The 26,426-nt window shown below is 30.7% G+C and overlaps 1 protein-coding gene across 3 annotated transcripts; it reads left to right on the top strand.

Annotated features, from left to right (window-relative positions):
• LOC148304393 (pyruvate kinase-like) lies at positions 1–26,370 on the top strand. Of its 3 annotated transcripts, none has more exons than XM_088268411.1 (10): positions 1–135; positions 15,876–16,005; positions 16,711–16,934; positions 18,145–18,474; positions 19,051–19,197; positions 19,286–19,387; positions 19,864–20,109; positions 20,543–20,765; positions 21,529–21,685; positions 26,035–26,370. In XM_088268411.1, exons 1-10 carry the CDS (start codon positions 115–117, stop codon positions 26,045–26,047), a joined length of 1,593 nt encoding a protein of 530 aa, XP_088124537.1. In that variant the 5' UTR covers positions 1–114; the 3' UTR covers positions 26,048–26,370. The 3 variants fall into 3 exon arrangements, with proteins under 3 accessions (XP_088124537.1, XP_088124538.1, XP_088124536.1); XM_088268412.1 differs by lacking the exon at positions 1–135 and adding an exon at positions 2,010–2,079; XM_088268410.1 differs by lacking the exon at positions 1–135 and adding an exon at positions 6,823–6,936.
• Positions 26,371–26,426: the final 56 nt, after the last annotated feature.

The raw sequence follows: 26,426 nt of genomic DNA, 5'->3' as shown, positions 1-26,426 counted from the left end.
AGTTGTACAAACGTTGTGTGGTCGATGAGTGTAAAACTTTGTTGAACATATTTATTCAGTGTTGCATCCAATTGACTGTAGTAAATACTTTTCAATTTAATTCCGAAAAGGAAAATGTTTGCAAAAAGAACTAGTGTAAGTATACATATATAAATACATACTATAATATTATATCAGTTTATTTCATTGAAAAGGTTAACTTTTAAGTGATGAGGTCATAAAAGAATGTTAGCACATTACACAAATTCCTTACAACGGTTGTAAAGAATTATAAAATGGATACCTAGTTCGTAATTACGAGTGATATTGTTAGATAATTTTTATATATTTTTATTATTATTATTACTATTATACTCCCGTTGAGACAAATTAAACACACAAAAATGGAAATCATTGCAGTGTGATAATTTTATTAATGACCTTAAAAAAACGATGTCGTTTTTTAAAAAAAAATAGGTATTCCAGAGTTGGTGTTATATGAATTCATTTGGTCACAATTCGTTTGTTAAAAACGTAACCTGAATATCATTCGTTTAAAATCATAAATAAATTTTAGAATAAAGACATGTGTTATTTTTCTCCAGAATACAAAATTATATTTTCGTAGATTAATTCGTTTAATGGGCATTGAAACGGATTATTTTAAACAAATTTCTTTCTACCGCAAACTCTGTATGTACTTAACAACTAATGTGTATGTAAATATATGATTAGATCCAAAAATCTACAAAAAGTAGAATCATCCTTTAAAAATCCATCATCTTTATTTTAGAAGTGATTGATGTATATACAGCATGATGAACTATGAAATCAAAAATATACTTTTTATTTGTAGTACGTCAATGAAATTTGAATCGCGGTCATCAAATTTTGTTTTATTTTTTTTACTAATTTTATAAATATATCATTCGAAAGTAGTGTAATGCTAATACAAATATCTATGAAAACACTATCTTTCGATCGCATGACATTGTATGACATTGGCGCAACGCAAGGGAAATATGGCACTCAAAGATTATGTACTGAAAATGCAACTGATAAAAACTGGGTGAAGGTATTATGGGTATCTACTTCGATACTTTATAAATATTTTTTTACGGAGCGCACCTCAGATTTTAAAGAACATAAAAAAAACAGTTAAAAAAAATACGGTTTATAAGTAAAGATAAAATAAATGAAAAGTAATAAAAAAGCTTAACAGGTTTATTTGAGAACACAATTTAACTTGAGTTAAAAAATAATATTTTTTGGAACATAGATGAAGAACAACATGGAAGTCTGGGCATTTACGGGGCTTACGACCGTCATAGGACTTCCAGACTTCCATATTCTTCTTGTATGTTGAGATGTCAAAAAAATGTAAAAAATACCTCCCAATCGGAGATAGTCCAGATTCGTGAACAAGTATTTGGACACACTCAAAATATTGTAAAAATTTAATGTTCACATTAGGTATATCATATTTAAAATATATATAAAATGAAATAATGGTTTCGGAAATAATTATAATTAAAAACAAAAAGTTAAGTGCGTCCTCATGAATTTCCGTGATGCGATTAAATGTACTATTGTTCCTTTCTGCTCCTTTTAAAATTCTTTTCAGTAGGTCTACTTGTACATATTTAAATTTTATTTCAAAATGTGTAAAATTAAAAATAAATAAAAAATTATGCAAAGTTATTGGATATTTTTATGACATCAGTATTTCGTAAGAACGAAATCAATGTACGTTTGAAAACAAAATGTATTTAACCCAACAATGTTATTATACCCACAATACCACGTGAGACAAAATTAAATATGATACGGCATTATGATTATGAATAAATAGACAAAATAATTGCAATATAAATTCAGAAATGAATTAGTTTTCCAGCATGTGCGATCTTATTTCAATTATGGCGGGCTGCGTCCGTATTGCAAACTGCCAAATGTATTGTGTAGTCAGAAACGACTTGTTTGACCTTCCATTTGCCCTTCCATGCGCCTCCATTCACCGCGAGTAAAACAGTTCGTTTTTAGACGCGGTAACGCTAGTGTGTCGGGGCGTTTACAATATTCCACAAAATCATGTCGAAGGTAAGATCACTAAAAACTTTAAAAATACATCACCATTTTATTAAAACTTTATAACAAAAAAACATGGCCTCGTTATTCTAAAATTTCATCCAAATTTTAAACATTTTTCTCATGTATGTAGGTAGGTATGTGAAAATTACAAATTCGCGAGTTTTGCCGCTGTTCTATTTCTGTAAGCGCACTTTACGTAATTTTCACAATGTCAAAAGCATTACTAGATCTCTTTTTAAATCTATTACAACTTTAAAGTTCTTTTTTTTAAAACAAAAAATTAAAATGGTTGCAGATTATTTAGAAGATTTGACAGCGCGGAAGTTGTACTTGTTAGCTGTCACTTTTTACATATTGGCTCGTGATGTCATTAAATTATGGGCGGAGACGCATTTGGGTCGACATTTTTTATTATTTCATTCATATAGGGGTTGTAAACTACAATTTAGGGTGAGTAACTATTCACCACACACATAAAAACAAATACATTACATGTTGATGTTTATCATTTATCAGGTTTTTATTTTTATTTTTTTATCAGCAAAAATATTGTACAAATCACGTTGTTAGGTAGGTACGAATCTCGCTGTAAATATCAGTCATGTATGTAATAAAAAAATGACGGTATTCTCACCTAGATTCGTATAAGAAACCAACAGGAGGCATGATGGTATTTTATTGGTTTGCGTAAGATATTATTACAATTCTTTGTTTAATTTATTTATCTCTCTCCGTAGTGTGTTAACTGATGAAATTTACGTCATATATAATCTTATAATTCAATCGTTTCTTTTTAAAATAATAATAAAGTGCAATAATAAACATCCACAAACATAATGCAATGATTTCATTAATGGATTCTATGAAGTATTACTCTCTTGTTATAAATTAATTTGATAAGTTGATATTGGAAAATTCATTTACAATATATCAGTGCAAAATATGAAAGTAAATAAAATCCGATTTTAATGAATCAGCAATGATACCGCGAGCCGGCCGGCTTTATATTTATTTATTTTTTTTATCTATGGAGGTCAACTCACACACATATAAACACACATTATACATACGTAGACCCATGCATCATTCACGTGATTATTTGATTATTTTTGCATTAATTTAAAACCGAAGCATGCCTACCTTATCGACACGTGACGTTATTTTGCACATTTTGTTACCGAAATTACATATATGAATCGGTGTTTGTAACAATCAATGCATTTTTTTTTATTTATTAGGAATTATAAATAAGATGCATACGGTATTATTCATTGATTATTTCTTGGTAATATACATATAAATGTATATACATATTTCTTTTTTACTTACATATGGTATTTTTATGATTAACGAATTTTCTAAACGCGTTTAAAATAAGGTTATTTCAATTTATTTACAAATGAAAATTTTCGCGCCTTATAATTTTTTTCATATCACAGTTGTTGACATTGGCTGGGCGATATGCAGAAAAGAGCCTGTCCACAACTGAGAAAGGAAATTAATGAGTTAAAACGACATAACCATTTGAATTTTTTATGACAAATATAAAAATTAATATGTGAATGTATACTGTTGACGGGAATAGGGAAGGATGCAAAGAGAACAAAGATTAACTTTTAATTGAGTTTATTTAATAACAATATACGTGTTTTTCTAATCGACCGACCACTGTCGTAGATCCTCTTATTCGCTCTGCGCCACTCTCTTGCGCACCTCTGCTTGCTTACATCCGACGCCCACAGATGGCGGTATACAATGTTTTCATTGCTTAAATCTAACATATACGAAAGAGAAATATTACTTTTATTATTACTAATTAGTGCTATTAAGTTAATGATATGATTTTCGCGAACAGGATAGTATGCGAATAAAATATCAAGATTTATTAGGATATTGCATTTAACTATGCATATTAATTTACATGGAACTAAATAAAGATAAAAGGTAAAATATGATTTTTACTTTCCTCTTATATTGAAAACATACCTGGTCCAATTTACACCTTTTAATCTTCTAAATCTTTGTATTAATGACTACTTTCGTATTGAGCTCCAAACCTCGAACCTTATTATTTCAGTGTTAAATGTTTTTAAATTTATGATAACCTCCGTTGTCTTGCGGTTAGCTCATTTGGCTACCGTGATAGGTTCGATTCACAGATTAGACAAAATAAATATATGCGATTTTTTGTTACAATATGCATTTAATAACCCTGGAATTGTGCTTGAGACTGATCACGTTGCCTTCCTGTAATTAGCGATCAAGGTAAAATTGCTTCGATACGGTTCATTGTATACAATAATTGAAGAAGAATAATAAGATAATATGTTTTCTCATGTTTGAGATTTCTAAGGGACCTCACATCCCTGGGACGTGCCTTCCATATAGGCAGAAAAACAGTGACTATCCTAACTTACCCGTGTGACATATAAAAACGCAACCAGTACCTACCCTACCTTAACCCTACTAAGTAGTACCTAGCTTAACTTACTACCTACCTCTACTGCCTACACTAATTAATTCTCTGTGCACGCCACTCTGTGTACTACTTAGTAAGGTAGGGTAGATACTGGTTGCGTTTTTATATGTCACGCAAATAAGTGTCGAATTGTGGTCCCGTGGTTAGTGTCGCGGACTCTTAAGTCAGAGTTTCTCGGTTCGAACCCACTATATCACAATTTGATACCTATTTCTAACAATGAGCTGCTTATAAGTATAGAGCTTGAAATATTTTGTAAAACATATAAGCATATATATATATATATATATATATATATATATATATATATATATATATATATATATATATATATATATATATATATATATATATATATATATATATATATATATATATATATATATATATATATACATATATATATATACATATATATAGTAAATATAGAAGTATTTTTAATAAAGTTAGGTTAGGCACTGCTTTTCTGCCTATATGGAATGCACGCCCCTGCCTTCATATACCAATAACATCCATTCGCTCTAGCACTGCGATAAGCATGATTGTCTCCCCTTTTAATTAATAACATTCGTAATTATTTTCTTTATCTCTTACATACACACTTCTGCTATTGCAGCAGATGTTGAATGGTCTGGTAAAATCAGGTATTACGATTGTACCTACGTTGTGAACTGCTGTGTAAATTTACAAGTCTTTAAGGCGCTAATACAGTTCAACCCTTCTCGTCCACCCTCGGCTGTTCCGCCATTTCGGTTGATCCGACAGTGCGCGAGCCAAACTTGTTGAATGAAAAATCACTATTTTCTATGTATTTTGGATTTACTTTAAAAAAGCAAAACAAAAATGACTTTTTTCTATGTATTTTTGTTTTATTTTAAAAAAGTAAAACAATGACTCTTTTCTATGTATTTTTTTTACTATAAAAGTAATATTTTACGTCAAAAGGTAAAACTTGTCATGTACAGGAGAGGAGATCGGTATCTGAGATCTCGCTGTACCATTTTTTTTATCATTCTTACAAAGATTTTATGTTTGCGTTTCCAATTTTAGAAATATATGTCCAATAGTCTTTAATTCTTACAATACTTATGTTAAAATAGTGTGTTGAGAAGATTTACCACCGTGGTATCATGGTTAGCGTATCTAGCTCCCGGGTTCGATTCCCAGGGGGGGGGGGGTGAAAATAAATATTAGTGACTTTACACTCTAATATTTATTTAATATTACCCTGGACTGGTACCTGAAGCGTAGGAGTGATCACCTTGCCTTCATGTAAGTAACGATCAACATAACACTGCGTCAATACGATGCAGTGCCCTATGCACAATTGGGTGTGGATAAGGGTTAGAAGAAGAAGAAGAAGATTATTGTATCGCTCTTTTCCAATAATAATAATTGGAATGTTTTCAAGGTAGAGTATTTTTTTAGCTCGGAGATTATTTCTTTAACTGTAATATTTTTAGTTTTATTTAAAAGTATTTATTTATTTTTCCGCCATGCATTATGGGTTCCCCTGTCCCAAAAGTGCCAGATTGAAGGGGTTCTGTTAATACAATAATAATTATAATAAAAACACGTTGAAGAACTTTTTGTACAACCTTATATTTAAGCTGTCAATTTTCCCTGGTAACTTAATAAATAATTTGATTGGAGCTATTGGAGAACATATATCGCGGCTTCCGCCTCGACCCTGCACAAGCAAGATGTATTATTAGATTGACAAATCCAAATAATATCAAGTGTCATTAGTCTCAGTGCTAGAACCATCTACTAACCGCTAATCGTCAAAAACAACAGCTCTCCACAAAAAGATCTATTTTAAAAAAAATCATAAAGTAAAACAGTTTTGTAATCTAATTGGCAAGGTCAAGCATTTTCCCAACTGTCAAAACGTGTCTAGGTTATGTAATCCGGAAAATCGATAAGTAGACACTTGTCTGTGGTCTGGAAAACCGGAAATTTACGACTTTATTCTTTATTGAAATAATTTATTTCGGAAATATTAATGCTTTCAGCATATTACGGGGAAAAATTCACACGTTTTACTTTGAAATAATATTTAAATATCGCGAATTTTTTTTACAAATTAAAAAAAAAAAACACAATTATTTCGCCGTAGTATTGTGATAATTTTTAACACCACTTTGTTTTCAGAAAAAATAAAGCAATTTTTTTTATTATTATTATTATTTAAAGTTAGGTACTTTTCGTCGCGGTTTTCCGGCGGTAGGGGGAGAAATTGTAGTGAAGGGCGACTGAAGAACAATTACGTCAAAGTGTTATTTAACAAGTGCGCGGCGGCGGTCGTCTTTCTGAGAGCTTTCCGTGAATTCCCCATAAAAATGGTCTGGACGACAGCTTTCGACAGCGGCGACTCCGTCGTGAAGGTAAAACGAGACGAAATTACTTTTACAATAGATTTTCACTCCCCGACATTGCCGCGAACTGGGGATTTTGTTTGACATTTAGGTTAGGCGGCATTGTGCGTGAATTTTCCCGAATCGATATATTTTCAGACTCCTGCTGATTTTGACGTTTGTGTGTTAGCGCTTTCGGTGCATAAACAAGAAATGGACGAAAATATAATTTCGATCTTATTGAGAACATTTTTATTACTCTTCTAACTATTTATGTAATACCTAGTTATATCGACATTAAAAAATAACTACACAATCAAACAGTATTTTCATTTAAAAAATATTTAAAAAAAAACAACTGAAAAGCAAATTTTCATTTGATAATATTAAAATTTTTTAGGTGTGGGTTTTTTTTATGATTCATTTAATTTTGTATAAATAAATGAAGAGCTTTTAATGCCTTGTTTATTTATTCAACTTATCTTTTATCTTAAAGGTTTATTTACATGATTTCGTATTGTATAATAATTCATGTCAAATGATTAGGTAATATAATTATTTTCAAGGTCTTCTGAAGTGATGCTGTACGTATTATAATTTTGGTCTATTTTCGAGTTGCGCAGTGCATAAAAATATACCTGTACAACTGAATACAACTTAATTTAGTTTGATTTAATTTTATACTATAAAATGAGCGTGTTCTGTAAAGTGTGCCTTCTATATAAACGTAGGTTTTATAGTATTTGAAACAAATAAAGGTACGCCTAATTTTTCAGCTCTGGTTTTGTCAATAGGTAGATTGATATTTGCCATATCGCTCACTCCTTTCAAGAACGTCATAAATAAAAAAAACTTGATTTTTCAGGAGAACGTTTTTAAAGTTTAAAAATATAATACAATGTATTAAAAATAAATATCAAGCCACTTATTGAACTTTTTACTACGCAACATATCTTTTTAGGTAAACCTGAAGGTTTTTTCTCCATTTGAAAAATATTTAGTACATTAAAAAAAATAATTAAACAGTACCTTTTCTTCAAAATACAAAAACAACACTTTCTGCCCTGTAGCGGGTAAATATTAAGTTAAAAATATGCCTCTTTTTCTGGGATATAGTACATTTTCTGGGCATTCTGAAAACATGCACAACTGAAAAATGACGATTTTTGATTTATGACGTTCTTGAAAGGAGTGAGTGATATATTATAATCACGAAAGTGATTTATTTTTAATTAAGTTTTTATAAATTATAATTATTGCGGTAGTTAAATATCTAATTTTATTATTATATTGTTCTATTTCTTTCATTATATTAATCCCATACGTATTTGAAATATTGACCAAATATCTTTTAACAATTTTTTTTGTCGAGCAAAACTGTCATTTATCATGTTACTATTACAGACACTGAAACGTAGTTTCACTCTAAATGTAATAATTTATTTTGACAGATAGGTTTATAAACATATTTTTATTTATAAAAAAATACTAGCATTTACCTCTTTACTGAGAAAATATAGATCTTTGAGAGTCATTAAAAGCTTTTATTTAGGTCGTAGTAGAAATCATAAGAGCTTGAATTCTTGTACAAGGAAAGATAAAACCAATACGTGCATTTAAAATAATATTCTATAATATTCTATACGTGCATTTAAAATAATATTACTCGTTACAAATAGTTCTCAATTGTATTATATATTGTGATAATATCGTGAGTTATGTTATAAATAAAAACAACGAGTATACGAGTATAAACACTACATTAAAAACGTGAAAGGGATTTTTGCCTCTCATTACATTAAAATTTTAAAATATCATAAAATGAATAATTTAAGATATTAAAACTATAAATTAAAAAAGAGAAGATATTTTGTTCTATAAAAACATGTTAAAATAATATTTCCATTTATTTTGTAGCTGTGTACGGATAGCAAAAAAATGGTTATTGTTATTTTTTGACATGTCGCTCACTCCTTTCAAGAACGTCATAAATCAAAAAACTTGATTTTTCAGGAGAACGTTTTTAATGTTTAAAAATATAACACAATGTATTAAAAATCAATATCAAGCCACTCATTGAACTTTTTACTGTGCAACAGATCTTTTTAGGTAAAACCTGAAGGTTTTTTCTCCGTTTGTAAATATTTAGTATATTCAAAATAAAAATTAATACATACCTTTTCTTAAAAATACAAAAACAACATTTTCTGCCCTGTAGCGGGTAAATATTAAGTTAAAAATACACCTCTTTCGCTGGGATATAGTACATTTTCTTGGCATTCCTAAAACATGCACAGCTGAAAATTTACGAATTTTCATATATGACGTTCTTGAAAGGAGTGAGCGATGTGATTTCCCCATTAGGTACACGACAATGTAAATACATAATGATACAGACATTACGTTTATAAGAATATTCTTTACTATTCACGATTCGCAAATTAAATCAAATAACTACCGAATATTTTATTTATTTATTTATATTCAATCAATTCCATAAGATTAATTTTATGATTGTTATCTGTACTCACTGTTGCCGTAGTGTGATGGTAAGAACGTTAGCTGCGATGCATGAGGTCCCTATTTAAATTCCTGTGGGTCGATTACATGCGAAAGTTAACGTTAACTTCGTGGTGAAGATAACTGTAACTTTGCTTCAATTGGTTAAAAACAAATGTTTACAAAATTCTGTATCTGTAACTTTCTGTCATTAACCACGGATAGCACTAATAATAATATCTATCTGTCTGCGACTCCCATTACTCACCCCTTGTAATTTATACAGCTTCATACCAGAATAATAATTACTTAGTATCTCGCTGAGGCTTCAATGTAATCACGAATACTTTGTTGTACCCATCATATACATTAGGCATGGAAAACCGAATAAAAAAAACATTTCTTGAATGTTTTACGCAGATACTTTGTGGCACATTTTATAAACTTTATAAAATGAAATAACTTAATTTTAACCACTTTTTTATTAATAAAATTTAACCTACCGGTTTCGACAAGAACCTTGTCATCATCAAGGTTTATTTTAATTCAAAAACATTAAAAACATTAAAATACTCTCACCAAAAACTTCCACACACTCACTAAATTTAGGATTTTTTTACGGAGGTTATTGTCGAAACCGGTAGGTTAAATAGTATTAGTATAAAAGTGGTTAAAACAAAGTTATTTAATTTTGTAAAGTTAAAAAAAAAAACGAATTATTTAAATAACGACATGCTTAAAATAAGTTGTCACATAATTCAGTTACTGGATTTGATCATTTAATGCTAATCAAGTCATTCAGTGCACAAATTTAGTTGTGTATTGCGCATTTATGTTTTACAATTTGACATGAAAATGAAAAAGATGGAAAGAAATATAAGTAAATAGATAAAATAATGAATACCAATCCATTCGGGTAGCCGAAAAAGTAACAGTTAAAAATCAGTCTCACCTCTACATTAAAGCCTCAACAAGATACAAAGTAATTATTATTCTGATATGAAGCTGTAAAAATTGATGGGAATCGCAGATAGATATACTATTATTATTTTAATACATTCCTTTGCTGAATAAATTTCCAAGAATCTAAAAAATATTATTTTTATGTTGCCACACACACATTATCCAATGGTCAATCCACCAAAAATAAATCGACTAATTTTCTGTCATTAACAACACGAAATTCTTAGAAGTATTACTTAATGTCTTGATAGTATGATGTAAATGTGATGTAATATGGTATTAAATTATCCATAATCTTTAATTAAAATAACCACATGTATTTGTCATGGAAAATATGTTTTGACCGTAAAATGGAATCACGCCTTAACTGAAATGTAATCCGCGTAGCTAGAAAATTTTAAAATGGAAACTTAATCTTTAAAGTTTTAAATGTTGCCACGATAAGAAAAAAAAATATTAATATTTTTTTTTTCATATTTATTGTATTTATCCCGAAAAATAATAATAGATATTGCATTGGGTGCAGGGTAATACGGAATAGTAAAATGTATCTTTTTAAGAATTTTCCACTGAGAATACCTAATAAAATGAAAGAAATGTAGAAAATACATATTCAAAAGGTAGTACAATGAGGAGATAATGAGTAATCGCTGAATAGTTAATGAGAAAAAAAAATTAAATGACATTTTGAATATTAGTTAAATACTGAATTTTAAAATGCAGTATATTGTTGTAATATTGAGATTTATAATATTTAAAAAAATTTCTCGTACAACGCATCATAATTATTTTTGTTGCTTTATTTTATTCTATCGAAACAGCCATAGCGTTCAGGTTAGCTATAAAATTGACAACTCAAAAAAGACGATGGTAAAGAATTAAGAAATTAGATTTTTTTGTTGTTTTTTTTTCAATGTAAAAAAAAAAGATTCCATCACCATATCGTAGTCATACAGGAGAAAGTGACCAACTGCAGTTTTTACAAAAACGTGATTATCAACTGTTTGACATCTTACTAGCTTAATACTGCCCTGAAAAAAATCCCAGAGCGATTTTAAACTTGGAAGTATAATATTTTGACTTGTTAAAAATGACTAACTGCATTGATGTTCATTTTCTTTACAAGCAAAAGTGACCAAGTGACAGTTGGACATTATTGCTTATTGTGACAATTTTCAACACAATGAAGTTATTTAAAGTTTTGTATGAAACATTTGACATTTAAATATTTCTAGAGAAACAAAGTGACTAAATTCGAAGTCGAATGGCCAGTAGAGGTAAATTATTGATGAAAATGTGTAAAACTTAAGAAAGAGTGATCCATATAATGTACATGAATTAAGATTTGACGATATGTTAGATCTCAAATCTTCTTCCAACCCTTATCCGCAACTAATGGTGCATAGGGCACTGCATCATATTGATGCAGTGTTATCTTGATCGTTACTTACATGAAGGCAAGATGATCACTCCTGCCAAAAACATGACAAAAAACTCGATAAAAATAAAGACAGCGAAATTGTTTCATGGCTGCAAATTAAATGCTTGCGATATGAGCACACTAGACCAGGAAAAAATGCATTTGTATTCGTACAACGAAGATTTTAAAATCCTGTCAGTATTTGGGTGAGGATTTTCAGTAATTTTTCCTCCATTAAATTATTTATACAAAGAAGAACTAAGAAAAAGAAGAAAGATTTGCTGGTGATACTGGTGCAATTTCACGGGAATAGTATGGGTGGCACATCACTTTCTGTCAATATTAAAGAAGACAGAGCACCAGAACCAAACTTAAATTTTAAGAATCAAAAGTGACTATCTGAAAATTTTCCTAGATATTTGCCTGGAAAAAGTGACCAAATGCTTTAAGTAATTTTAAAAACTTTAGGATGAAAATTTTCTAAAATATTATTTACTCATTTCAATATAAGCAAACATCTCTTTTCACACAAAAATAATCACAATCGTGAATACATTATTTCTTTGTTTTTAATTGATGACAAAAGTGTAAAAACGGTTAAATGGCCCTCCTGAACATTTTACGTTTTGTCAGTTGGTCACTTTCTCCTGTACGACTACGATATGTGTAATAAAAATGTAGAAAATATTCATTCAAACCCTTATCTGCACCCCAATGGTGCATAGGGCACTGCATCATATAAACGCAGTGTTATCTTGATCGTTCACACATGAAGGAAAGGTGATCAGCCCTCCGCTTCCGGTACCAGTCCAAGGTTATATTGAATAAATATAAAAGTGAAAAAATCACTTATATTTATTTTGAATAAAAATGTAGAAAATATAGTGACAATACGAATAAAATATTGTTTTTAGTAGAAATAATTTTTGAATCTCAATTGAATGAAGTTAATATTTTGGACATATCCATTTTGTAATCTAAGCCTACAAAAATGCCCATTTTTTAAAACATTTTTTTTGGGTTTTCCCGATACAAATTATAAATGCACACCACGCAAATCGAATCCGGTTCTTTTTTAAATCTAAAATCACGTGATAATAATATTCACTGATTACTTAATTTTATCATGTCCTGCTTTGATGTTCGTATTTTTATCGGATGTGAATATTTTTTATCGGGTTAGCCATAGTCAGCTGTTGTTATCGCAATACCTTAATTATCTAATAAACTTTTGTTAAATATGATTAAATACCAAGACCAGGGGTAGAGAACCTGCGACCTCTAGGCTATTCTTTTGACTTGTGCCCATTTAAAAAAAAATCTGAAATCGTTATATTTAAAAAATCAGCTACCAAATGTGTGTGTCCGCAAAACACCAAAAGTAGTCGATGGATTGACTCGATTTTTTTTACAAACGCGGCCTTTTGTTGAATCACATAAATGAACGTGGCTTTTAAAAATGAAAAGGTTTAAATGTTTTTTATTTACCCCATCCCTGACCTATTTTTCTTTCATGAACATTGTTTTTCTTTCATGGAATAATTGTATCCTCTTACAGGTATAATTTATATTTTGTTTCTTTCTGTGAGCTTTCGATTTTATTATATATTTTGACAAAAAAAACATTGTAATTATTTTCTGTCAACCGTAAATGGTTTCCCGTTGAATTCAGTTTAAAAAATAATATACAACAGTTTAAATATCTTTTTTAATTTGCTTGCGTAAAAAAACATATTAGGTAGGTAATAATTATGTTTTTATGCGGCTTTACTACTTATGGTGGTTAGAGACCGCAAAAATGGGAAAACAAATATTGATAAATCGTCTACATTTTTATTTATTTATTTTAATTTTATTATATTTTAATTTATTATGCATGAGGTTTATTTTATTTGATTTATTTTGTTATAAAATTATCAAAAAATGTTTGTATTTACTTTGATATTAGTTTTTTTACACTATCCCATAACTTCATGGGTGTTTTATTTGTTAAAAAATAATATAACAATCAACGATAACACAAGCTGTAATACAGTAAGTAGATTACAGACTTCAAAATGTGTTTTATAATGGCTTTAATGAGCAATATGTAATAATGATAGCCTTTTAAATCTTTTTTATTGTCATGTTATATTTTTTTTGATCTTATTACCCTTTAAGCTGTCATTCATAACAATTACTACAGTCTACAAATGTAATTAATTTCAATGATACTATTTACATTCATACATAATTATATACATAGATATTCTATAAGATAAAAAATATTTTGATCATATTTTTTGACTGATTACTTTACACACGTGTAACATTCACCATTCTACCCATGATTGACAACTACACTTCTCAAATTCTTGGAAGTTTTTTATATATATATAAATATATAAATATATATATATATATATATATATATATATATATATATATATATATATATATATATATATATATATATATATATATATATATATAAATAGATATTTATATATATATATATATATATATATATATATATATATATATATATATATATATATATATATATATATATATATATATATATATATATATATATATATATATATATATATATAATCCAATTTCGGAAAATTGTACAAGAATAACTACAATTTTCACTAGAGACATCTATTGGTGAGATGAAGCTTTATTATTGAGCAGAAACTCTTATATTTGTATATGAGGTCCGAATCCTGGATTATAATCACATTCGAAATGTTAAAAAAGATTTAGAATTTATTTTTGGGGAAATAATCAACTGGGACACTTATTCTGTATTAAATTTTTCTGTCTGTCATTATAGTCTCTGTTTGTTAAAACAATTTATTTCCTGTATATTTTGTAGTATATAGATATACTTTTATTTTATAATACAAACAATGCTTCAACGTTAGTTGAAGCCTACACTTTTAATACCAGTGACTATATCAGAGTATATTTTTTTGTGAAGATAGATTAGCATTAGCAGTTAGCTCAAAATAATGCATTCCTTATTTGGGAACCCATTATGAACATCATATTATTATGATGAATCACACTTTGTGTTATGTGCTCACCAGTAAAATTAGGATAGTGTTATACTTTTCATTGTATAATGCATATCATAATAAATTACAACCTCTATTAACAATTTTTTTCTTCATTATTTTGTTTATCTCCTTGGTTGTCAGGTGTACTCATATGATACCTAAATTGCCTCCATTGCTCCCGATTCTTGTTCAAGCTGAAGGCCATGTTTGGAGAACACTCCATTAATTTATTTCAGATGTCCATCTTGAAAGAGATCGTCATCTTGTGAGCTTACTTACGATTGTCACTAGTATTACTATCTTATATTCGAATTACATAAGTTAAATTAATAAAATAAACAAATAAGCATTGGATTTTACAGATCTTTGATGTAACAAGTCATGACCTAAAATTTCATTTCAATCTTAAAAATTTTGTTTTGGGATATCAATGTTTTAAGATTTATAATTAATAAATTTTAAAAAATGGTTGATATGCTGTAATTGCTTCGTTTAATGAAGTGGTTAATCCTCTTCGGGATGAAATAAACCATTGAATTTTATAAACTTTGAACGATAAAATAAACAATGAAATAAATTACTGAAATAAACTATTAACACATTTTTACTTGTTTTGTTTGTACATATTTATATTACAATCATTGTTCATAAATGTCTGACTGCAATTGGCTGTGGATATGTCTAATATTAAGTAATTCGCATTTATGGTATATTCGAACGCACATTTGTTTATTCAGCAGTTTTCAGGTTGATTCTCTTAGGTATTCATGGAGATTGTATGACTACAATTGAAATATTGGTTAAATTAATTATTTGATTAAAGATTTCGGTGTCTATCTCAGTGGTTGGCATACACTTATAGAATTGTAAAATTCATTGAGATTGTATGACTACAATTGAAATATTGGTTAAATTAATTATTTAGTTAAAGATTTCGGTGTCTATCTCGTGGTTGGCATACACTTATAGAATTGTAAATATTTCTTTTCACATGCTAAAATTTGTGCCACATCTCTTATTGTTTTTGTTTTACTATTTAGGTGGATAGTGCAGTGCCAGCGAGTCAGCTGCAGGCGGCTGATGCAGGATCTCACCTGCAGCACATCTGTGCACTGGACATCGATTCCAAGGCTCCCTTTGTGCGCCTTTCTGGCATCATCTGCACAATTGGTAAGTTCTTCCATAAATTTGTCTGTTGGAACTAAATTTTAATTGATTTACACCATTATCCTATATATTTCAATAATAGAAACTGCATGCTGCATGTGTAATTCATGTGTTTGGATACTATAAATATTTTCGCCTTCGTAGTGTAATGGTCAGTACGCTCGGCTACCATACTGGAAGTACCGGGTTCGATTCCCCGGGGGGTGGGCCAAATTATTATATAAAAGTGATTTTTTCACTCTAATATTTATTCAATATTACCCTGGACTGGTACCTGAAGCGGATAGGTCATCTATCACCTTTCCTTTAATTATGTGTTAATGATCAAGATAACATTGCGTTTATATGATGCAGTGCCCTTAGCATCATTGGGTGCGGATGAGGGTTTAAAAAAATATTTATATATATTTTTTTATTTAAAAAGAATTTATTTAATTTTTTTATTTAAAGAGAAATCCTTGTGCTTTTATGTTTTACAAAAATACTTCAATTTCATACTATTTCTGTGAGCCTAAGCGGCTCATTACTAGAAATAGGTATCAAATTGTGGTACAGTGGGTTCGAACCGAGAAACTCTGACTCAAGAGTCCGCGACACGGGACCGCAATCCGACACAATGTGGATAATAAATCTTAGATATATTTGAAAATTACCAAGGTAATAATTAGTTTCTAATTAAATCTTTTACTTAAATTTGTCTCTACACAGGACCCGCGTCCAGGGATGTAGCCATCCTAGAGCAGATGATGGAGACTGGCATGAACATCGCCCGACTCAACTTCTCCCACGGCTCTCACGAGTTCCATGCCGATACCATCAAGAATGTGCGCCAAGCCGTCAAGAACTACAGCGCCAAGATCGGCATGACACATCCGCTGGCCATCGCTCTCGACACCAAGGGACCTGAGATCAGGACCGGCCTCTTGGAAGGGGTGAGAAAATGCTCATTCAATTTCTGAAATCTGCTGTTTGGAAAGCAAATTGTAGTCCGACTGAGACAAATTGTCAAAAGTAATTATCGACATATCGCTCACTCCTTTCAACAACGTCATATATCAAAAAACTTGATTTTTCAGGAGATCGTTTTTAAAGTTTAAGAGTATTATAAAATGTATTAAAAATAAATATCAAGCCACTTAGTGAACTTTTTACTGTGCAACAGATCTTTTTAGGTAAAACCTGAAGGTTTTTTCTCCATTTGAAAAATATTTAGTATATTTAAAAAAATAATTAAACAATACCTTTTCTTCGAAATGCAAAAACAACACTTTCTGCCCTGTAGCGGGTAAATATTAAGTTTAGAATATGCCGCTTTTGCTGGGATATAGTACATTTTCTGGGTATTCCGAAAACATGCACAATTGAAAATTGTCTATTTTTGATTTATGACATTGAAAGGATTGAGCGATATATGCATGCATAAAATCTAGGCTTGTCTACATACTTCATTTCAGAAAGAAAAAGCAGATTTAATGCATTTCTTGAAAGTAATGTGTAACAGGGTTATTAATAGAAAACTTAGAACGAAATGTATGCCTATGATAGATTGTGGTCTCCTAGCAGTGTCTTTAATTTCAGGTTTTTATTTAGAGTATCAAGAGATTTAGGGTTAAATTTCCAACTCTGCCATAGCTCGATTTTAATTTAATATTATTCAAATATAATTTAATTTAATTTTTTAATTTATCATATTTTTAATGAACATGATCAGAAACATTTAAAAGGGTAAAGAATAAAGGTATATTTGGTCTTATAAAATAGTTTAATGGGGAGTGAATGGAGAATCAGTCTTGGCAAGACCAAATAAATTAAAACAAAGAAAGGATGACACTTCTCCTTCAGTAGTGTTTGCAAAACTCATATAAAATACACCCTTTTTTATTTGAAGGGATTGACAATGAATATAACATTGTAAAGAAGTCATATATTTTAGTACATGTTATAAAATGTAATACCTAACCTCAAAAAATATGATGTGTATGGCTAAATTCCATATAAATTGTTAAAATGTTAAAACATGACTAGGAACTATGACACTTAAATATTAAATACTGTATGACTAGCCCCTTCTCAATTATTATTTCATCTGAATCCTAAATATGTGTATATAAATATCTTATTTTCCAAATATCTTATTTTCAGGGTGGTTCAGCCGAAGTAGAGCTCAAACGCAATGACATTTTGAAGCTTACAACAGACAAGAGCTACATGGAAAAGGGAACGGCGGCCATTGTTTACGTAGACTATGACAACATTGTAAACGTAGTCAAGGCCGGGAACAGAATCTTCATCGACGACGGTCTGATCTCTGTCATCTGCGAGGAGGTGACCACCAACACACTGATCTGCAAGATTGAGAATGGAGGAACTCTCGGCTCCAGGAAAGGAGTCAACCTACCCGGTCTGCCCGTTGATTTGCCCGCTGTATCTGAAAAGGATAAGTCAGATCTTCTTTTCGGTGTTGAACAGGAGGTAATTTAAATACTTTTTTCATATAAAACTTACCACCAAGCAACCACTTAATTTTAGGTATAAAGTTTATGGAATTTTATTATTCAATTCAATTTATTAATTTATAATTAACGTATAGATAACAGACTAAAATTTAAAGCATTTCATTTAAAATTTAAATAATTAACAAAAATCTAAAGTAAGCAAGAATAATCTTGTTAAAGATGTAGAAGAATCTCGCTTCGGAATACCCCTGAACAGATCAATATTCAGCGTGATATTGTTCAGCATAGCGGTAGCTCTTTCTACATGCATTACCATTGGCAGGTTGGTCCTGTTTATAGAAATGTGAAACAATCTATGCCGACTCTGTCTTTGGTAACTATCGGGAACATGCAGACCAATGCTCTGTATAATTTCAGGATTATCGATCATACCGCGCAACAATCGATAAAAGTGCGTAATCAAATACACATTCCACATTATGTTCTGTCTAATTTTAAAATTGAATGCTTAAAATTTTACAAGTGATCAGTCTCATGCTTTTGATTTCAGCCGGATATTAGTATATAAATCATATCAAATATTCGGTTGCAGGTTGACATGATTTTTGCCTCATTCATCAGAACCGGATCAGCCCTCACGGAAATCAGAAAAATTTTGGGAGAAAAGGGAAAGAACATTATGATCATTTCAAAAATAGAAAACCACCAGGGAGTACTCAATCTGGATGAGATCATTGAAGTAAGTTGAAAATTATATTAAAAATATTTACATGCCATAAATTTGAGGTTGTTTATATTTTTATTACATTGTGAATACATTTTTCCAGGCTTCCGATGGTATCATGGTTGCTCGTGGTGATCTTGGTATTGAGATTCCCCCAGAAAAGGTGTTCTTGGCTCAAAAGGCCATGATCGCCAAATGCAACAAGGTATGTAATTTGATAAATTTAAAATCCCCCTTTAAATATTTTCTTACCTATGTTATTGCTGTCATACAGCATTGCCAACTTGTAATGAAGCCAAAATGATGAACGCTTACATTAAATCTGGTATGTCTCCAAATCAGTATACGTACTTAACAGTTTTGGTTCAGTTTTCACACTGGATCTCATTATCTGCTACTGAAATTTATCTTTCGTTGTTGTATGCAAGGAAAATAAAAGTGCATACAAAATGATGTGTTCCTCTTTCTTCAGTTTGTATTTTATAAAATAGTTAGAATTAATAAAATATATATTCATATTAGTACTACATATACTGTCAGTGTAAATAACTGCCCACAACTTTTATTCTTAAGACTGTCAAGTTGGCAAGCCTGTGCGGTGCTGTCATAGTCTGTGCGCCCGATGTGTAAGCGTAATCTACCTACCTGTTCATCATAACAACACCATGTTTTTGTTTCAAGGTGGGCAAACCTGTGATCTGCGCTACGCAGATGCTGGAGTCCATGGTGAAGAAGCCGAGGCCGACACGCGCTGAGACATCGGACGTGGCCAACGCCGTGTTGGACGGAGCCGATTGTGTTATGCTGTCAGGGGAGACGGCCAAGGGAGACTACCCTCTGGAGTGTGTACGCACCATGGCCAACATCTGCAAGGAGGCTGAGGCTGCCATCTGGCAGAAGCAGATCTTCAGTGACCTTGTCATGCAGGTAAGACTAAGACAATCTCGTGCTGGACCTTTCCATGACCATCAAATATTGTTGATGTTTAGATGGATTTGCCTGTAAGTGCATGAAGTTCTGATTTGTTACGGAAGTCCTTTGTGTTCAAGCTAAAGAGAAAAGTCTATCAAACAATTGTCAGACCCGCACTCCTTTATGGCTCCGAATACTGGACGATGTATAACACGTACTATAGACAGCTAGAAACTGCTGAAATGCAAATGCTTATATGTATACATATTCAGTTGGAGTGCCCCTTAGAGACAAAATAAAGAGTTCACGCATTCGTGGTGAAAATTTGTTCAAGCTTAGGTGTAACAGACATCAAAAGTAAGGTAGAGGAAAGGCAATTGAGATAATATGGGCATATAGGACGCAGAAAACACATCTAGTTTAGTTATATTTATAAATATTTCCCTAGGCTAAGGCTCCGATTGGCGCGGCCCACTCCGTGGCTATCGCATCGGTGGAAGCATCCGCCAAGTGCATGGCGGCTGCCATCATTGTCATCACTACATCGGGTCGCTCAGCGCATCTGATCTCCAAGTACCGCCCGCGCTGTCCCATCATCGCTGTCACCCGTTTCGCCCAGACCGCCCGACAGGGACACCTCTTCAGGGCTGTGCTGCCGCTGCAGTATGAAGGTAAGATCCTATATATAATCTGAGATGAGAGGATAAAGGCTGTGTCAAAACACAATCACAACTCTTTCTACCAAAATCCAAAGGCTGAAAACACTCATGTTCTGGCAGTCTATGATATTTGTTTGATATACGGCTTGCACACCTTAAATTGTGCAATTTTCCCCATATTTCTTAAATAATTTTTTTGTTTGGTATACCTTTTTTTTGGTACAAGTTGAAGGGTTTGAATTTGATTTTTATGAAGAGTCTATGTGGGGCTGCTAAGGTATCTATGTGAATAGCTTATTTTGTTAGCAAAGAGATATATTAAATACCTCCTTCTTTTTAATGAACCCAAACAAAAAATGCTGTGTGAACCCAAACAAAAAAATGCTGTTATAAATGAAATAATCAAAAACTTTACAACATTTTGAGTGTGTCCAAATACTTGTTCACAAAATCTGGATTAAATATTATTCCATATTCTTCTTCCTCTTTGATGAGATGTCAAAAAATAAAATCAAAAACTTTAATTATTTAAGAAATAATATGTAGTAACATTCTTCAGTTTTAAGAGATCACGTAATAATGAAAAAAAATTAATGGTGCATTAGGAAAGTACAACAGAACGTAAAACAGTAAAACAGGGGGCGCGGGGACAAACCGAACATTTTTTTTCCAGGAAACATCATTTTGCAGTCATAATTTTTACGATAGTTTAGTATTATAGGGTGAAATAATACTTGCAATAAAATAAAATAAATTTATCATTATATTTTTACAGATGCCCCTCTGACAGATTGGCTTAAGGACGTGGACGCCCGAGTCCAGTTTGGTTTGAATTTCGGCAAGATGCGCGGCTTCATCAAGGCCGGAGACTCCGTGGTGGTGGTCACCGGCTGGAAGCAGGGATCCGGCTTCACCAACACCATGCGCATTGTGTACGTATATTCCGAAGGGGAGGAGGAAATACAATAAACACACTGTGACGTCTCGCATCCCTCTGTGTTGTCCTATCATTCAATTGGCATGCCGGACAAAATGACCAAATGCACGTTATTACTTATTTTATATTAATAAAAAGCTGGAATTAGTGAGTGCCAGGAAAATCTTCAGTATTTGTTAAGCAAATACGTATGTACGTAAGTAGTCTTATAAGGGGCTTTTTTTCCATGTAACAGTTCTTTTGTTTTTTCCTTTTTTTCTACCGTGTGGAACGGCGTTCTGGCACCTTTTTTCATGGATAATTTTATTTTTTTAATTTTCAAAATCAATAAGACGAAACAATGTTTGCGCTTACGTAATTACAAACTATATTGAAATAATTTGTCAAAATGATAATATATGGTATTGTAATGAACTAATTTTTTTCACTAAAAAGCTGGACACAAAGTGAATTCCGGGACCTTTTTTGTTTAAAAAAAAGCCGTGGTCTTTTATAAACAGAAATAAATAACTGACCTTCTATCTTAAAATGAACAAATATGCTGACACTATTCAGTTTTCTGTCAATGATATATATGACGGGTTTATAGTTTAAAAAAAATATATTTACAAAATGAGTTTCAAAGGGAAGATGTCAAGATCAAATTTGTTCTATCTATATTGCAAATAAAAAGATATGTTTTTAATGTCGGCTAGATTATTCATCCTTGGACCAAAAGTCAATGGAACTTTTGTAGTGACACAGACAATAGTTGTTGAAAAATATTTAAAATAGAAGGAATGTTTGTTTTCCATATGTATTTTACTCTTCAGTTTATAATCAACAGTGCGAAATACTGGTGGTTCCATTTTATCCACTACAGTTATGTTCCTCTTGAGAAAAATAGTTTTATTATATTTTGTGAAATGAAATATGTTAATGGTCACTTTGTTTTGTATGTCTATTTCTACATTAATTGTGTATTAACCTAGTGTGCATGATAAATAAACTATTTACTTTATTTACACTAATAGTGGTTGTGTTTGTTTTCCGATACCATAATTACTAAAATAGGTTTAGTAAGTAGTACTTTTGCCAAATACTTTAATATGTTCATATTTTCCTGCCATCTATGTATAGAAGTAATTATTATTCAATGCAGCAGCCATCTTTGTTTGTAGTGCTGTAATATCAAATTTATTAGATATGATTGAATTGTCATTTAGCAAAAAAAAAATTACTTCTTGAATAAAGAACATCTACTTACTTTTGAAAACTAGTTGAAACCTGATACATAAAAATAATAGTCATCTTTCTGCCAAAAATTTCTAAGGGCATTTAGATGTTACTATTTTTAAAATGTTTCAAGTTCTGGTACGTAATTTAGCAAAAAGAAAACAGGATACTTTTATTATTATTTATCTTATGAAACAAACTGATTAAAATTGTTTATGTTATTTTGTTTACAAGTACTTATAAACCTTTTAATGATTGTCTTCAAAATGATTCTCTTTGAATTTTACCTTAGAGTTGTACCGGATATAGTTTGATAAATATGAATATCTCGGCTAGCAAATATTACCTCACAAAGTTATTGCAATGGATAACGAAATGGAATTGGGCTTAAAAAACCTACAATAATACGCAGTTGTCAGTCAAATAAAGTATTAATTACCTCCTAGTTATTCTTCTCTGCTTTCCTTCGGCAATATTCGACCTTAGATTTTTGAATTCCAATTCATGGAGAATTGAGATTCTGCTAGTTAAAATAATTAGTACTACGAATAACCTCGTGAAACTAATTAAATATTTTAACCGAGCTATTCCTATATTTAGCATGATTAAGACAATCATTACTAATTATTAAGTAATTATCATACTCCGTGGCAGATTTAGCACATGAGGCCTGATTTCTTGTGCCTGTTTAATAATCTGCCACTGATCATACTTAAGTAACAAATTATTTCATTGTTCTTATGATTTTAACTTAGTATTGGTTTGGTTGTGTTCGTTCTTCTATTCCAGAATATCAATCATTTTTAACAATATCTGAATCTTTTTAAAAGTCTTTGGTTTTTGGAATCACTAAGTATGTGCATGTTTGAGCTAATGTTTCTTATTTTAATATTTAAGGTAATAAATTTAATATAATGAACTGCATTTTATCAAAACTGTGATTTGATGGCATGTCATGACACGAGAGATTAATAATATAGATTTTTTTTTAATAGTATAAATTTATTTGTGATGAACTTTTCTGCTTAACTCTAATGTATCACCAATATTAATTTGATTTAAATTATATAAAATCACTGGTACTTAAAAACAATTATTGTTGTGCATTTCCTTGAATAAATATTACACTTCTTTAATTGCTTCATTATTTAATATTGTAACTTGAATATGATTTTTAGTTTTGTAGAGTCGTATAAAGAGCACTTTTTATATACTAGACTCGTCTATTAAAAATGTACACAGTGACGACACCTTGAAGTACGTAATATGCAACAAACACAATTTTGCCGACATGTAAACGTATGTAAATCACAAAAATGTATTTATTATGTAATTGCAGTAAATAATTATACACATAATTTGACGGATAATAACAAAGCAGTAATTATTGTTTTTTAAGCTGTGGGTAGCGGCAATAGAAGTAGTACATAGTTCTTGGATTTTAACTTCAATAATCTACAAATTATGACATCAGATTTAAGTTATGCAATGGCCCTAAAAACACATTAGTCAGGGTATTATTTAAAAATATAGCTGTTGGTAAGCATTTTTTTTGGTAAAGATATGGTGTCTACATTGTTTATTGACATTTGGTAATACAACACTTGTAATGTAGGCCATTGTTGTGTTAGTATAGTAATATGTAGTTGTATTTCAGAAATATAAGGTTTTATGTACATTTAGGCGATTTTGCAGAAAAAGCGATGATAATTTGAAAGTCGATATTTGAAATTGGCCATGGTTTAGTTCCAATTTCTGCTGTCTAGAGTTTTTCCCGATTAATATACCTTACGTAATTATCATTAGCTCATCTTCCTGATATTTTGGACCAAATGATAGTATGTATTCATATCTGTCCTGATGAATGAGTAATTTTTTTTTTTTTTACCTATATTCCTATCTACAACTGATTATTAATCTTTTGATATTGATTTAATATTTAAAAAAATATATAAATATATTTCTCTTGCACGTATAATACTTTAGATTATGCAAATAGCAAAATTATAAGTTAGATAGAATGAAGTTGTGTGCTGTTTAGAAGCTGCTTGCACTGTAAATGTTTACAAGAGTTTTGCCAAAGAAAAAGTTCTGATTTAGACTTCATGACGAAAATAAATTTAACTTACAACTGCTTGGAATACTTCCAACATATAAATTTGCAATCAGATTTAATACAATATCGTTGAAGTGCTACGAGTTGAACCAAATTTAATTTTTTAATGGCTCCTGTTGATATTTAATGATTTTGTTCATTTGCATGAGGCCCTGGGTTTGATTCTAGGTTGGGTTTTTTTTTACTGTAATACTGGGTTATTAGGGAGTGTGTCGTTTGCATTTATTGGGAACATGTTCGTCACATATTGGATTGTGGTTACATAGCATAACATAGGAAAACACCATGAGCGTCTGAACAGCAGCGAATTGGGAGCATGGATAATATATAGCACAATGTCTAAAAATCTTATTATTGATATACTTACCATATTACATATATAAAGAGTCCATGGCAAAATTCATAGATATCACAATATAAAACGAGTAGGGAACCTTCTGCCTTAAGGCCATTTGCGATCTCTTATCTACTCTGATACAGCTTTTCGACTTTTAAAAAAATATCTATATATATTAATTCAGATGCCGTATGTTTGTGTTTGCAAAACTCGTAAAGTAGTCGATAGATTGACTGAACAGTTTTTACAAATGCAGCCTTATGTTGAATCAGATAAATGAATGTGGCCTTTGGAAATGAAAAAGTTCCCCACCCCTGATATAGAAGATGCTAAGATGTTTTGTGAACTATAGTGATTTCCATGAATTCTAGTAGAAGACTAGTCTTCGTACCATTTGAGGTTACGTGATTTGAGGTGAGGGTAGATCTACTTGCTGTGTGCTAACATTTGGAAATTGGCATGTAAAGATTAACACTGTGCACCTTACTTTCACGTGATAACAAGTAAGGTAACACTACATTCAAATGTATCACCACTCTGTGCTCGCACGAGACAAAGAAGAAAGATGGGTATGATCTGTTAGGTACCTGATACAGAATCTCATACACATTTTGTTTTCCATTAAAAAATTACATTTGAATTATGACCTTTACAATTGATTCTATTCTTTTTTCAGAATCGCTGAATAATCTCATCGGCCAGACCGTTAAAATTATGGAATATAGTCATTACTTTAGCTCTCGTTATGGAACTAGTAATCATGTTATATATTTTAAGAGCCAGAATTGTCAACCGTGTTGGCTAAAATTCACGTCACTCTTTAAAATGTTATGAAATATTTTTATTAATGTAATTTGTTTCATTCAACAATTATTGCATGTGTGAACAACATTGTCTAAAGTGTTATAAAAGCGTACATTTTTATTTATTTATAATAATGTAAGTAATATTATGAAATTGATTAATGTGATAGAATTATACACACTATATTAAATGAACTATACGTGTTAAACGAGTCTAATTTATTCCGAATACCCTAAATGACGCCGTATTTGAGATTGAGACTTA

The sequence above is a fragment of the Brachycentrus maculatus genome, unplaced genomic scaffold (assembly GCF_059751285.1).
Source record: "Brachycentrus maculatus isolate JH-2025_06_01 unplaced genomic scaffold, ASM5975128v1 h1tg000322l, whole genome shotgun sequence".
Classification (NCBI taxonomy): Eukaryota; Metazoa; Arthropoda; class Insecta; order Trichoptera; family Brachycentridae; genus Brachycentrus; species Brachycentrus maculatus.
This window is presented reverse-complemented; position numbering and strand designations above follow the sequence as displayed.